Source organism: Triturus cristatus, chromosome 12 (assembly GCF_964204655.1).
Source record: "Triturus cristatus chromosome 12, aTriCri1.1, whole genome shotgun sequence".
Lineage (NCBI taxonomy): Eukaryota > Metazoa > Chordata > Amphibia > Caudata > Salamandridae > Triturus > Triturus cristatus.
In genome coordinates, this window is record NC_140595.1 from 535490871 (window position 1) to 535507453 (window position 16583).

At 45.5% G+C, this 16583-nt stretch overlaps 2 protein-coding genes across 5 annotated transcripts in view; one reads left to right on the forward strand and one right to left on the reverse strand.

The window, feature by feature from the left end:
• Positions 1–5090, reverse strand: part of TRADD (TNFRSF1A associated via death domain) — a 138847-nt gene extending 133757 nt beyond the window's left edge. Inside the window, exon 1 of the mRNA XM_085638244.1 lies at positions 4955–5090. The gene's annotated coding sequence lies outside the window, so the exon portion shown is untranslated. The remainder of the gene's footprint in view (positions 1–4954) is intronic.
• Positions 5091–5191: 101 nt separating this feature from the next.
• Positions 5192–16583, forward strand: part of PDCD2L (programmed cell death 2 like) — a 142347-nt gene continuing 130955 nt past the window's right edge. For 2 of the 4 annotated variants that reach the window (XM_085638246.1, XM_085638248.1), the window contains exons 1-2: positions 5192–5317; positions 10280–10430. In XM_085638246.1, the coding sequence (XP_085494372.1) occupies positions 10311–10430 (120 nt within the window). In that variant the 5' untranslated portion in view covers positions 5192–5317; positions 10280–10310. Of the gene's footprint in view, positions 5430–10279; positions 10431–16583 lie in introns of all 4 variants that reach the window. The other 2 variants (XM_085638247.1, XM_085638245.1) reach the window with 2 other exon arrangements.

Consider the following 16583-nt stretch of genomic DNA (forward strand, 5'->3'; position numbering starts at 1 on the left):
GGGTACATTACAGGAACCTGTGTAAACTGAGTGGGGGCCAGTCCTATAGAAGATGTGCACCGGGTAAACATGAGAGTAGGGGTAACGGATCCTGAATTTAAAAAAAAAAAATCTCTCAGAGGCCATTCAGCCAGGTGGGTTGCACTAGTTTGTCATGCCAGGAAGGGTGCCGTAGCTCCATTAGTGTCGTCAAATATGGGTTTGGAGCACATGTCCTCACAATCCAAAAGCATTGGCACCTTTTTCAGCACCTGGGATACCTGCAGCAATAGCTGGCTGTGGGCCACATGCTTGGGTGGGGACACCAGCATGGCAACACGGCATCTGAGGATCACAGTCAGACTGATGGGTAGTGCATGCAAGAAGGACATGTGATGCAACAGTATATTTAGGGTAGCCTTATGGGACCTCAGTACCCACCCCCCGTGAAAAGATTCACCTTTGTCTTGGTTTAGGTGGGGAGGTCCACCTGGCGTCCTAGGAAGGCAAGACAAAGCTTAAATTCAATAAATGTCATATGTTTCAGATGGGTGAGAGTGCCATGCCAGTCCATGTGGCGGGGTTGCGGATGGGTACTAGTGGTCACAAGACTCTACCCTGTCCTTGTCCAATGACCATCCCCAGGGGGTCCATAATTCACTTGCTGGCGCAGCAGATGGTTATCAGTTTGAACCCTGAAATTTGGGACTTGCCAAGTAGGGGTGGGAGGGGGTCAATAAGGGCTGAATCAACCCCCCAAAGGTAAATGCATATTCTTGCACACGGTGCACAATGGATTATATCACACAGGACTGTGGTTACAAAGAGAGCAGTAGTTTTTAATGCTCTTGGGGGTCCTATCTCCGTCTGCACTGCGCTCCCATACAATTGGAGGTCTGTGGGTAGAGATAAGCGTATTGGTTGGCCTCAAGCAATAACTTGAAGGATAAACAAATCTGTGGTTAAAGAAGAGGACAGTAGTTCCCAACTCCCAGGAAGGCCAATGAACAGTCACACTGAAAGGTAAATAAAGCCATGTACAAGCCCACCAAGCTGGTGGGCTTGGTTCACTCAAATTCAAATCAATAGAACGGCTTTGTAAATTTGGCGTGTCTTCTTTGTGCAAACACCACATGGTACCCTGATAGGGAGGGTGCACACCTATAAGAGGTAGATAGGGAAACAGTCCAGCTAGTAGAACTGGTAACTGCAGGTTGCAGGAGGTTATGGTGCCTGCAATAACTTTGAAGGTTAATAAAGTGTTGGTTAAAGAAAAAGAACAGTATATCCCCCTTCCGGGGAGGCCATCACATTCCTACAGGAAGGAAAATAAAGCCATGGACAAGCCCACCAAGCAGGAGGGCTTGGTTCAACTCAAATTCAATATATATATATATATATTACCTACTGGCGGTCGCCAGTAGGTAGTTATAGTTAGGACCCCTTTTCCATAGGAAAACCTCAACATTCTATTTTGAATAACTTTGGCGCCGGTCGATGAATCCTCGCGAATTTCTCAAAATAGGTGGGGCGCTACGCTCCGCTCCTACCCTGAAAGTCTCGGGGGGATTCGTCAAGCGGGGGCTGAGATAAAAGGGGGGTCCCAAAACGCGTTTTTCCCATGCATTTTTCCATAGGACCTTTAGAACGAGCTACAGCCCGAACGGCTGAACAGAATTACTAGAAATTTGGCAGAGAGGTAGTCCCTAGGTCAAGGAAGTGCCTTTTGTAGGTTTGGTGTAAATCTGTTCAGTAGATTCTGAGAAAATAGCCTTTAAATCAATATATATATCTGAGCCAGCTTACGGTACGCTTACGGTACGCTTACCGTAAGCGTACGGTGGCGTGCGCGAGCGCGATTCTGATTGGCTCTTAGATCTTAGGAAACATTCGAATCGGCAGAAACCAGGAAGCGGCGTCCGCCATTTTGTCTCTCGCACTGAGTGTTGTTTATCAAACATGATGGCAAAAAACATGTTACGGGGCTGTTTTGACAACTCCCTCCCACATAGTCATGTTGAGGGAGTCCCCAAACATCCCCCAAGAGCAAAAACGGTTTTATTTTTTTTTCGGCAATTTCGCCGAGTACGCTTACCGTACGCTTACCGTAAGCGTACGGTAAAAAAATAAAAATAAAAAAAAACACTATCCACACTTACCCCACCCCCTGTGCTTTTGGTGGCCGTCGACCACCAAATGTACAGGGCTTATTATAAGGGAAAAAAACACTATCCACACTTACCCCACCCCCTGTGCTTTTGGTGGCCGTAGGCCACCAAATGTACAGGGCTTATTAATACGTAAAAAAAACTAAATTTTGGCAACATGAAATTATAAAATCGAAATAAAAAAACCACTATCCACATTGACCCCACCCCCTGTGCTTTTGGTGGCCGTAGCCCACCAAATGTACAGGGCTTATTAATAGGTAAAAAAAACTAAATTTTGGCAACATGAAATTATAAAATCGAAATAAAAAAAACACTATCCACATTGACCCCACCCCCTGTGCTTTTGGTGGCCGAAGGCCACCAAATGTACAGGGCTTATTAAAGTTGATAAAAACCGTGCACGGAACGAACTGCGTTAAGTGGGCGCGCACGCCTCGAATGGCGTAAAGTAACTTAGCATTTATGGAAGAAGACATGGGCAAATAAGTGTCTAAATACAGTATTAGCATCAGCAGAGGATTGCGGTCGCGTGAGTTATAGTTGCCAGCACTAACTATAACGGGGCAATTTCACAGGTTTTTTATCAGTAAAATTTCCGCTAACTATAACATGTGTGAAACCTATGGTTTTTTCAGTGAATATATATATATATATATATATATTTTTTTTTTAAAAGGGCTGGGTAAATTAGGTGTGGCCTTTTTCGTATAACACCACATGGTACCTGGATAGGGACGGGGTACGCCTGTCAGAGGTAGATAAGGAAATGGTCTACTTATAAGGACTAGCGGCAGGTTGCAGATGGTTATGGAGCATGCCATGGTGGGGGGACCCCAGATAGGACGGTGGCCACATTGGGCATTGGCGGAGTTACAGGGTGATTCGGAGGCCGATTGGTAGAAAGGGGTACCCTTTCAGGAGCACAGACTGGTGCCTTATGCCAAACCCCAGGAGTCTTTATGGCAGGACCCTGGATGAAAACGTCGGTGCCCCGCTAGCCATTCGGCAGTTGTAAGCCTGAGCAACCGGGGGCTGGCCTTGCAACGCTCCGCCCCTAAAAGGCGTGAGTAAAGTTATGGACTGGTGGTGACAGTCCATGGTATGTAAGGGGATAATCCCCACATAAATGGGCACACCGATTGGGTTGGCCACAGTGCAGGGCAGATTAGGTTAGTCACTGCTGCATGCCCTTCGATCACCCGTAAATTAACCCACCACATTGACATACTTCTTGTATGAAATAACCTGCAGCAAACTATTTTCCAACAAAATTTGTGTGGTTTTCCAACAAAATTTGTGTGGACTGATAATTTTGTGCAGCACGAACAATTACTGCTAAGCGAGGGTTGCCGAGATCGGCACTATGCGGCTGCCCGCGGCGCACACAGTGGGCCCTGTAAGAGGGCGGCCCCCTTAGAGCCTCTTTCTGCACATCCCCTGAACAGCTGCCGGGACCCCTTTCCACGGAGTCCCTCCTATGTGCGGCGCCTCTGCTGCGTCATTTCCGGTGCGCAATAAGCTGGGGACAGGTATTTATACCTGCCCCCAGCCATTGCCCAGCCTCTTTGTTCCCCGCTGGACACGCTGTCACCCTGCAAACCGCTTACCCTGCGTGCTGGCGGTCAAAGGAATTGAACATATTAATGTATGAATTTATGTTGCAGGCGGAGTTACAGGGCGATCCGGAGGCTGATTGATACAAAGGGGTAGCCTTTCAGGCGCACAGACTGGTGCCTTATGCCAAACCCCAGGAGTCTTTGCGGCAGGACCCAGGATGAAAACGTCAGCGCCCCGCTAGTCCTTCGGGCGGTTGTAAGCCTGAGCAATCAGGGGCTGGCCTTGCAACGCTCGGCCCCTAAAAGGCGTGAGTAAAGTTATGGACTGGTGGTCCATGGTATGTAAGGGGGATAATCCCCACATAAATGGGTGCACCGATTGGGTTGGCCACGGTGCAGTTTGGCTCATCAGGCGGGCAGGGCAGATTAGGTTAGTCACCGCTGCCTGCCCTTGGATCGCCCGTAAAGTAACCCACCACATTGGCATACTTCTTGTATAAAATAAAACTTCAGCAAACTGTTTTCCAACAAAATTTGTGTGGACTGATTATTTTGTGCATTGCGAACAACTACTGCTAAGCATTGGGGGAGACGATATCGGCACTATGCAAAGTGAACCCATGACAGTTATGGCACATTCCAACCCATCCTAGCTTTTCAGTAACTAGTACTTTGCACGTCGTATTTTATACCTCGTGAGTACATTGTTAACAGCAACTTGCATACCGGATTTTATATCTAATGCGTACAAAGTTACGAGTGAAAATACCAGTGGACAATGTCCAACACTGGCTGAACGTGTGACACATACTGACTTCTAACTACTTGATAGCTATGGAAAATCGAATCTTAAAGGACCGAAATATAAGAGGCCCCGGTATAGGGCACGACCACATAATGTGCTGACAGTTGACTGTCACCAATTTATTGAGTAGACAATGTTAAAACAGCGATGCCCGATAGATGTCAACTGTTTCTTTTTAGGTAAGTTAACTTGTATATTAACAAAACAAGTTGATAGTTCTCATCTAAATGTAGCTGTTTCATTTAAAATGTCCTCATAACAATGCTGGGCAAAAACGCCTACCCCTCTCTTTTTGCAAAACTTCCCCTGCCCAGCGTTCCCTCCCAACTGTGCGATTTACTCAGTTCCAGTAAATGTATCTCTTACTGCAAGAACTACCCTTACCTTCAGCAAGCTTAAGGTACATTTAGCAAGTCTCACTGTTTACATTTTGGATAACCCACCGTTTCCTTGATTGCTTCTGCTCAAGATTTGACAGGTTCTTCTTTCCTTGTGGTCAATAACGAGGGGTCAGAGGAAAGATAGGATCAAACTTCCTTCCTTCGCTGCCAAGTGAGGGAGGTACCGAGCGGAAAATAAAAACACGTTTACAACGGACGCTCTCATTGGCTAGAAAATGGAGACGCGATGGCTGCAGGTTACATCAAGCAGCTCAATTGGTCGAAGCTCCTGCTGGCCTGGGTGGGGTTTAACTTCAGTGACCTATCAGGGGGAGAGAGGTAGTGCTCACTGGCGATGACCCTCCCATACACCCTGCTGCCAGCGTGGGCGAGGCATGCGACACAGCTAGACTGCATTTCTATTTGGTGAGTTGTTTTTGGCATGCATAAGGCTTTCTGCTTCCCGTAAGTCTGGCGTAATGGAGGGTTGTTTCACGTGCTTACCAATCAAAGCAGCAAAAAGTTAGTTACTGACCAGGTAATTAGCTACTAATGTCAGCACAGGTATCGGATCAGATGCATTCTGTTGCTTTTCGATGTGGCGTTAGCCAGGGCATTTAGCTTTCTGTAAAATGGCACATATACTATATTTACAGGGGCTTTCAGTCAGCCCTCTTTGTCCACTGGTCTGTTATTTATTAATTCAATCTTTTATTCTGCCCGCTAAAGCATAACGCAATGGGTCAGCCTACTTAAGTTATTACTTCACTGTGAGTGATGGCATTCTGTTCTTACACAGAGAGCGCACCCACCCACTAAGTAGTTTCTTTCAGTGCCAGGAACTACTGTGATGCTTTTTGAGACTAAAAATTGTTTTTATTTTTCGAGCCTATTTGTTTTTACTTTGGTGATGGCCCGCCAGCTCCTCCGATTATCTAAGTTGTGCAAAAAATATTACAAATTAAAACAAGTGTTGAAAAACACCAAAAGGCTGCCAGCCAACGTCAGACGTTTCAGCGTTGCCAATGTTTGTTTTGTATTTAGTGCAAAGACGTATACTTCCAAATATTGCTCTTTTTAGGTCAGACTTTACAGCACAGCTATCGCTCACCTTATGTGAACACCAGAAAAAAGGAGCTTTAATAGGTACTCCTGAGGGGATGGATTTGAGTCCGCGCGCAGATTCATTTTATTGAGTTCGGATTTGGATTGTTCTGGAGTTGTGTGCTTCCTCTGAAAAACAAGTGTTCAAATTGCACGTTTTACCTGGTGGGAAAGCTGATGCTCTGTACATCTGTAAGGTATGACGGAGTGGGTTATGATAATAAACCTTTAATGAAAAATATAGGCCTCATTTGTTTATTATGAAAAAAAATGATAATGGGACCTGGCCTTTAAGTGTGAAATGTCATTACACTTTACAGTAGCTTGTAGGCAAGTATTTTGTTACCAGAATTCTAGCAGATTACTGTAGCAGGCAAGAGTTTTGGTGTTCTCTACAACCCCCTTGTCAAACCGTGGTACAAGATTTGCACTCTCAAAATCCTTGTTTTGCCATTTCAGGAAGGGTTGTATATTGTCTTGCCAACTTTAATTATGTACATGTGTAATTTCATGACTACATAATTATAGTTGTCTTGTGGGGAGGCTTTTCCGGAATACAGTACGACTGAGTGAGTTGGTTGGTTATGGCGACAAGCCTGTGAAAATGGCTATAGGCATTATTTGTTCATTGCAAAGAGTTATGTCAAAGGCTATAAGTGTAATCTCTTTATTAAGAACTTTTTAAAAACCTCAGGAGGCCTGACTTATTTATTGTGAAAATAAGTTAAAGCCAATAGGTCTTAATGGGTGGATTGTTATTACATTGTGTTAAAGCCATAGACAAGTGTTGCATTAGATGGATTCTTAAAGGTTACTCTAGTCGTCAAGGGTTTTGGTGTTGGTTTTTACCATCTGACAAACCCTGTGGGCAGAAGTCTTGCTTTTTGATAATCCTTGTTCACCCTCTAGGGAGGGTTTGAATTTTGTTTTATCTATTATAATTATGTGTGTATTTCTATATGTTTGACTGTACTCCATTTTTTATTACAGTAATAGTGAATAGTATACTGTTATTCACTTTTAATGTAATAAAAAATGACTAATAACAAGGAGATTGGAGCAACAACCGATGTCCATAAGGACGAGTGCCCCAGGGTTTCTGTCACTGATTTTGCCACCTCTGAGTCTAGGGGTCGCAAATGCATTGTGCATCGAGGACACAACCAAGATCATGGGCGCAATACACTCCGGATCCCCGTCCGACCCTCTCCCACACCACATCTTCAACAAAGCCGGCAAATCCATCGCACCCCACCTGCGCAACATCATCAACCTCTCCTTCGAGACCGCCACCTTCCCTGAGAACTGGAAGCACGCAGAGATCAACGCTCTACTGAAGAAACCCAAGGCGGATCCGAGCGACCTCAAGAACTTCCGGCCCATCTCCCTACTTCCGTTCCCAGCAAAGGTCATCGAGAAGATATTTAACATCCAGCTCTCCCGTCACCTCGAAGACAACATCCTGAACCCCTCCCAATCAGGATTCTGCAGCAACCACAGCACCGAGACCGCCCTCATCGCCGCCACAGACAACTCCAGGATCCTACTAGACAACGGCGAGACGGCGGCCCTCATCCTCCTGGATCTCTCCGCCGCCTTCGACACCGTCTGCCACCGCACACTACACACGTGCCTCCATGACGCAGGGATCCGTGACAAGGCCTTGGACTGGACCACCTCCTTCCTCACCGGCAGAACTCAGAAAGTCCGCCTCCCCCCGTTCCGATCCGAAGCCTCCAAGATCATCTGCGGCGTCCCACAAGGATCCTCCCTAACCCCGACGCTGTTCAACGTCTACATGGCACCACTAGCACGCATCGTCCGACAGCACGACCTCAACATAATCTCCTACGCCGATGACACGCAGCTGATCCTCTCCCTTACCAAGGACCCTCTCACCCCCAAATCCAACCTCCACCAGGGAATGAAGGCCGTCGCCGACTGGATGAAGGAAAGCAGTCTTAAGATGAACTCAGACAAGACGGAGATCCTCATCCTCGGGCCCAACCCCTCAGCATGGGACGACTCCTGGTGGCCCGCATCACTGGGGACACCCCCAGCCCCTACCAACCATGCACGCAACCTGGGAGTCATCCTAGACTCGAAACTCACCATAACCAAACAAGTCAACGCAGTCTCCTCCACCTGCTTCAACACCCTCTGCATGCTCCACAAGATCTACAGATGGATCCCGACAAACACGAGGAAAACGGTCACCCAGGCCCTAGTCAGCAGCAGGCTCGACTACGGAGACGCCCTCTACGCCGGAGCCTCGACCAAACTCATCAACAGACTGCAAAGAATCCAGAACGCATCTGCACGCCTAATCCTTGACATCCCGCTCTGCGACCACATCATCCACCACCTGAGGAACCTGCACTGGCTCCCCGTCGACAGAAGAATCTCCTTCAAGCCCCTGGTCCACGCACACAAGGCACTCCACAAAACCGGCCCAGCCTATCTCAACAGTCGGCTCTCCTTCGACGTACCCAACAGGAAACTCCGCTCCGCTGACCATGCCCTGGCAACGGTCCCGCGCATCCGCAGAACCACATCCGGAGGTAGGTCCTTCTCCCACCGTGCCGCCAAGACCTGGAACACCCTCCCCCTCAATCTACGACAAACCGAAGACCTGCTGACCTTCAGAAGACGACTCAAGACCTGGCTCTTCGTCCAGTAGCAGCAGCACCCGCCCCCCCCAGCTCCTTGAAACTCTCATGGGTAAGTAGTGCGCTTTACAAATGTTTTGATTGATTGATTGATTGATTGATTAATTGTCTTTACCAACCATCTTAGAATGAGGACCATGAGCTGGATGTACAAACATTTCATTTTTCGAGTCTCTAATTGTGATTTTTTGCGACTCGCAATTAGAGACTCGCAAAGTGAAATGGACTAATGTGTCTCAGACACATTAGTAATTTCCAAAAGGATCGCAAGGGACCTGCCTCAACAGTATTCATGAGGCAGGTCACAATTTGTGACCCAATGCGAATGGGCAATATCACAGAGAGGGTGGCCTACTGGGGACAGCAGACCACCTTGTCTGTGTTTGCTTTTTAATAAAGTAATTTTTTTTAATGCAGCCCGTTTTCCTGGAAGGAAAATGGGATGCATTTCAAAAAGAAAAATTAAACTTCTCTGTTTCATTCTTTAAGGGTAGGCAGTGGTCCGTGGGGCCACTGCCTGCTCATAAAAAACGTTTTTGCTACCAGTCACAAATGGGAAGGGGTCTCCTGGGCACCTTTCCCATTGGCGACTGGCCTACCACTTACTTGAAGTAGGTGGTAAACCGTGATTGTTCTGCGACCGCATTCCAGTCACAAAACAATTGTATATCCCTCTGTGACTCCCTATTAGGAAGGGACGCCCTTGGCACGCCCCTCCCTAATAGCGACTCGCAAACCCTATTTTGTGAGTCAGTAATATGTTACTGACTCACAAAATAGGGTTTGTACATAGAAAAATGCATTTTACCGGTCTCAAACTGCACGACGGGCCGTTTGCGACCGGTAAAATGCGCTGTACATCTGGCCCTAAATGTTCCTGGGTGCTGTTAGGAACGTTTTAAACTGCCCGGATCAAAATCCCTTCAGTGAATGTAGGACTAAAGGGCAGGGAGCCACTATCCTCTCTTTTTGTTTCCCAGATAAAGACACAAAAATAATGCATAGTGGCAGCTGCACAGTATTAGTACTAGAAACAGCCGATGTAGGAGAACTAGACACAGCAGTAGAATACAGTATGAGACACAGTGGTTTGCTAGCACAGTTGCAGATGCAGTATTGACTTCAACACCAAAGGAAACAAACAATAGCATTCTAACAGACGTATTAACATTAGTAAATGCTCACAACAAGCATAAGCGGCAGTATTAGACACACAGACCTAGGCTCACATTAATAGAGGGGGGAAAGGGGTAACAGACTCCGTAGCTAACACAGAATAGGCAAAAAGGACACATTGAAGCCACTTGCACAAGGAGTGCGGGTAGTCACGAAATCATATGTATCGTTTTTTCGGAGTAGACCTTCAAACATTGCTGAATTACTTGCTTCTGGGTGACGCATGGTTGTGATTTGGCGATTTACCAACAATCATATTAGAGGCAATGTGATCTGAGGTTCCGGGTTATGGGTTTTTAATTCCAAAATATAAAGGTATTGCCTCTAGAGCACTTTTTCACTTGGAGTAGATTTATGCTTTGTATTCATATTTTTTTCTATTGCCCCAGTATTAACGTATATAGATAATAAACCCTGTTTATTTGTGTATTTTATATAGGTTGCCCTTTGGAACTGAACAGTGACCTGTAATGACATCCTCTTCTGCCTGCCCTCCGGACAACCAGCCTGTACTGCTGGGATTGCAAGATGCTGCAATTGGGGGACATGAAATCTGTTCCTTCGATACGAACAAAATTGGTGGATTACCGGTAAGACAAAATAGCTATTTTCCTGTTCTTCATTAGAATAAAAAGAACATAGATGGCAAATGGCCCCTTACCATGCGATACTTCAGGAAAGACCTGATCTTATAGCCAATAGCACCTTGGATACTGGGACGTTTAGGTTTACAAGCCTCAGCATGCTATGTGTTGATGGCTAAAGACCCCAGCAATTCTGATGAAGGTAGCAGGGGGCGAGTTGGCAGAAATGGATGGGCTGAAATGTAATTGTTGCATATTGTGCTATACTGGGCCCCATCCTCTGTTATAATGATAATAACTTGTTTTTATGTATCGATTAATACCAGACCTCTGCTGCTTCTAATCACTCTAAATATATATTGCTGTAAAGGGCTCTGATACCTTCGGGTCTAGTTTGCGCTATATAAACCTCAATAAATAAACACAAATAAATAGCAGGTGTTACCATTAATGATGCTCAGTTTTCTGATTGCGAAAGGGTGGAATGTTGAGGTGTCCTTCCCAGAATTTAGCCTCATGAGTTGGAAGTGAGAGATGTCAACAGCATGCATCTTGCTCACTAAGGAATCTGATGTCCTCTAACCCTGCTTCCAGTTAGTGGCGGTTGTGGTTTTTTGTCTGCCGAGGCAAGTTTCTCCTTAAGGGGCACGCTGGTCAGTGGTGGCATAAAGGGCTGCAGTGAAGAATGGCAGCTGGTAAAATTGGAAACAGTCTGGTCTTGAATAACACAGAGCAAGCAAAGAGAAGCCACGTTCCTCTGGAGGGTTGAAGACTCCCCATTAGAATATTTTGTAAAACAACAAAATGATGTAAAATACAGCATTTTACAGCATATCTTTCACCTAAATTGACCAAAAAAGCAGTGCTTCTGAAGGGGCTTCATGAACTATTCAGATACGTTCATGATGTGCCACAGAACCCTGATCCTCTCTAGGAATGTTAGCAGTATCCCTCGCCCAAAAAATCTTGGAAAAGGTAGTGGCAAAAAGTCGGACTTTTCATAATTATTTCCTCATAAATTGGCCATAATCTCTTTATAAATTTGCCAAAAAAACATATGTTTTTGAGGCAGTTAAAAATCTGTCTAATGGCTAGTCATTATGCCATTCAGACTGAGCTCTGCGCCCATCTTGCCTGATAAAAGAACGGCTCAGCTTATTCCCTACTATCAAAATCCTCAGAGAGAGAGAAATTGATAGAGACGCTTGCTGTGCCCTGCCTGCCCCTGAGATCTTCTTGACTATTGCTGAGACTGATGCGGAATGCTCCTCTTGCTCAATCATAACTCATCCAAGGGGGCACCTATAGTTGAGAGAACTGAGGGGAATCACTGTCTGCCTGGGGTTCCTGTGAGCTTCAAAATGAGCCTAGTTGTCACAAATGCATTCCCCTCTGATATTCTTCACCTGCTTCTGGGCCTGTGGAGAAAGTGCATGCTTTGCTGAGATCAGGGTGGGGAAAAAAAAGAGTCCTTGAGTATGGGTGAATTTGTGTCTGCCGATCAGCAGTCGCCACACTGGAGCTACATGAGAGATTTGATCAGCCTCGAGCAGGTGACCAGTGCAAAGACTTGGATAAAGGCTGTGGGGCTGACAAGGGGCCCAGCGCTTCCACTGATGTCATGATCACCCCACAAATATAACAAGCATTGCCAAAGCAATAGGTCTCGCCTATGCAAGAGCTATTGTCTTTGCCAATGTGTTTTAGCCATGTTGTACACCAGCATGGCTAAAAGTTAGTGGTGTAGAGGAGTATGTAGTGGTGTGGAGTGGCGTGGCGTAGAGTGCAGTGTCGTACAGTGGTGTAGAGTGTTGTGGAGTAGAGTAGCATAGAGTGGAGTAAATGGTCATGTCATATAGTGTGGAGTGGTGTAAAGTGGAATGTCGTGGAGGGTAGTAGAGTGGAGTGGGGTAGAGTGTTGTTGATTGTGGGAGGCGTGGAGTGTCGTATGATGGAGTGGAATAGACATGCCTAGAGTGAAGTGGCTTAGAGTATTGTGGAGTAGTGTACCATGGAGTGTCGTAGAGTGACGTAGCGTTGAGGGGGTAGAGTGTCATGAAATAGAGTGTTGTTGAGTGGAGTATGGATGGTGTGGTAGCACACTGCCATTACAGACAACACATTTTCAATTGAAATGACTATTGCATTTGCACAAGCATACAGTTTTACTGATAAAACTATACAGCTCACAAACAATAATGTATGGAAATGGCATCACCTAGTGTATTGATTTGTTTTGATTGTATTAAAATATTTGTTTCTGCCACACTTCAGAATGACAAAAATGTGCTTCATTGGTGTTTTCTTAATTCTGATATATTCTGAAATATTTGCAGTTAATTTGCAGACATTCTAATTTTGGTGCATGCTAGAAACAAATAACTTCGAAACAGCTGTCCTGTAGCACACCCCCAGTACCCAGCATTGTCGCATAAATCCTCTCATTTTGAAGCAAAAGAAAGAAAAGTAAACACCTCCTCCAAAAGAAAGAGACCGGCATTTGACCGCTGTCTTTGGACGCACAGCAAATGTGACAAGATAAGAACAAAATTTTAAGGCCTGTTCCTGTTTTCTGGAACACTCTAGCCAGGTAAACAGGATGTGCTCCACAGGAGAAACAATGAAATACTGAACAGCCTAAAACGAATAAAGGCAGCAAATAGAAAGCAAGCAACTGTGAGTTACAAAACACAAGGCCAATGGTAAGCAATGGGCAGAATACATTCACAGGGAAGCTTTCTGAATTTCCCCAAGAAGTCTTTGCAAACCAGACAGCTGTGCTGACTGGTGGGCTCCAACCTGAAAAGTACAAGGCATAGTTTATGAGGTACATTGAACTAAAAGAGGCAACCATTTGCACCTAACCTTGCTCACTAAATGCATGCCTGGGGTACCCCTGTCTGCATGGTTGTGACATGAAGATGTTGCGCAGATGCAGCCCCCGAACACCTTAAATTAGATGGCCAAACATTACATAAGCAAGGTGTAAATATAGCCCTAACCAAATCCAATCTCTTAGTCTACCTTGCCACCCTCAAGAACGAGCTTTGTGACAACCTATAACATGATCTATTCAGTAACATCCAGGATCTATGCAGTGACCTGGAGACCAAGTTGGGGAACAGATTAGACCAGCACTAGAGAATACAAGCCATGACATTGCAGGACATCTCCTCCTTACAAGCATTGGTAGACCAGGCTCAGGTGAAATGTAAGAAACTAGAAAACTGATTACGAAGGGAAAATGGACAAGTAAATGGCCAGAAAGAGGGAGCAGAGAGCCCAAACTTTGAGAACTTCATTTTAGAAGCTGTTCATTCAAACTGATCAACTCACAGAGAATGTACTTTGTTGCAAGCGTTCTTTCTTCTTAGCATCACATCTGAGAAAAACACTAATAGACACTACTCATAGATAAACGAGAAGCAGCAGTCATCCTGAAAAATCCTGTACTTGAAACTTACCCTGAACAAGAAGTGGGAGGAGGAGAAGATGTCAGACCATCAACAGATGGCCTCAATCTTCTAGGCCACTAGAAAAGGTCCTGATTCCAGAGAAGGAGAGACGAAAGAAGAAATAGGAGAGAGCATGTAGTCTCGTGATAATAATTTGCTTGTCACACAAAACTGTACAAGGAATGGGTATTACGATGGATGGAAAACTGGGTAGCTTTAAAACTTACCCAGATGCAAGATATGTTCAAGATGTAGTTGCTCTGATAAAAAAAAGTCAAAAATAAGACTAGACAATGACACACTCCCATTAATATATATGGTTAACGATTCTGTAGGTGAGAGGGCAGAGCTTGTCTAGTTAATTTTCCTCCTCCAGGGTGCTTGCTTGCAGTGTGAGGGTAACCCTACTAGGTCCAGCCAGATATTGTTGAGGCTTCCCTCCCATACTGCAAGTGAGCCAAGACTGGAGATTTTAAATTTATTTATTTGTTATTCTTAAAATGGCTGTAATAGAGGTTTGGAGAATAGTGGGCAGGAGCAATTCATCCAACAGCTTTGGTAACAAGGGCCTCTCATATCTGGGAATGCTTATTGGTGTTCTCTCAATGGTGGACAATTGCAGACCCTGGATCTACTCAGCAGGAGCCTTCATACTGTAGTCACTAAAGTTTATTATAGTAACATTGTTTAAAAGGTCTCTGTAAATGTGAAAGGCCTGAATTCACTTGCTGGGGGGGGGGGGGGGGGTGGGGGTGGGAGGGGGGGGGGGGGTCATGCTGTGGAAATAACTCATTGGCCACCTTACTGAGATTATCTGTCTTCAAGAGATGCACTTAACCTACAATACCCAAGTGCAATATATTCTTCAACGAACACTAAATCTAATGGCGTAGCCATGTTCCTTCTTCCTCCCCTCCCCCATCTGTCTTCTCACTAACCTTCTTCCTCTCTCCAGCTCTCTCCATCCTCCCTCTCTCCCAGCTTCCTCCACCCGCTGCATTAATTTCTTGACTTTGTTTGTCCTTTCGCATAACACTTGTCTCCATCTTTTCATTCCTTTTCAGATCTCTCCTTCCACTTCCTCCTCTCTGCTGACTTTCTCTGCCCTCTGCTCTCACTTCTATCTCTCCCCATTGCCCTTGCACTCAACTTGAGTCTCTCTCCCTTTCCATTTCCCTGACGTTCTTCCCTCTTCCCCTCCTTCTCCCATACGCTGTACCCTCTGCCCTTGTCTTCTCTCCACCCCTCTTGTGGCTCTCCTGCCTTCCTCGCCACACTTCCCCCTCTCTCTCTTATCTTTCCCTTTCCTTCGCCCGTCACTCCTCTTTCTGTCCTATTCCCCACTCTCCCTTTCGCCAGTGAGTCAAAAACTACACGTGCCTGCTCTTGCATATGAATGTGTAAATTCCTACATATGATTGTCATGCAAGAGAATGTGACTATTCCTATGAGTGCCAGTCTTGGTAGGCAAGTATGTGCATCACTGCATGTCCCAGCGCTGGCATGCTTCTGTCTGCATTATGGCTATCCCTTCTTATGCCACCTGCTGCACGTATTTCTCTTTAAAGGATTGTTTGTTTGTACTCCTGAATGCGCCTTGTTCAGTGTCTGATTATGCTTATTCCTCAATGTGCCTAACAATGAAGGTGACTGTGTTCTACCACAATATCAAGCGCAGGGATATCAACCGGCAAACATTTTCACTCCAGTTGATTGACTACCGCTGTATCATCAAAGCAAGTATAGAGTTACCATTCTTAACTCCACACCTATGTGCCTTCAAGAAATCTTGAAGGTACATGGATGTGGAGTTAAGAAACAAATCTATACTTGCCTATATATACTTACTTCTACAGTATAGTAGTTGTCGATATCTTCCTCTGAGTGTTGTTGCAGGTCTATGTTTTGGGACAATGGTTGGGCCTGGTTTTATTCTTGTATATGCTTGCCTCTGGGCAGGACTGGCTCTGCATGAGTCTACCACTGCTTGTTATTGAGGCTGCTGATCTACCTAAAGTCACAGTTTGCAGCACACCTCATGTACTCCAGCTCCATTCCCATTTACCATGTAAACAAATCCGTGCCCCTCAAAGGCACCCCTGCGCAGATCATGTGCACAGTGCATGGACAGGGAACGGTCTTCCTGTCAGGCCCCTTGAGTCGTCCCAGTCCGGCCCTGGTGGGTGTACATACACCATAGGGTGCTTGTGTCAAACATAGATTCTATCTGCTTATGCTGAGGCAAGGCTTGTATTATTCTCTCCCTGAGTCATGGTCCGATAGCCTTCTCCAAAATCAGAGTTTGCTGAGGTGTAGAGAAACTCACCCATGAATGGGAGGCGTGCCAATGAGAGCTAACAGAGGGTGCCTACGTTTTGGGGCTTATTTTGATGCGTAACATTAGGGGTGCATTGTTACATGGTTTTCCAACAAGCAGTGTCCTCAATTTTGGTCAAAACGTGATTACATTTAATAACCAATGAAAGGCTTCTCCTTATTGACCCACTATTCCCCATATTTTCTTTTTTCTCCTTCTAGTTCCTTCTCTAACTCGCACTCTTCACCTCTTTCTTAATTTGCCTATTTTTGTCCCTTTCCTCTTCCACCACTCTCTTTTTTCTTTCCTTTACTATATCCCTTTCAATCTCCTAATAAAATTCCTCTTTCATCTTTGCCTTTCTCCCTTAATCATTTTTTGGCTTTC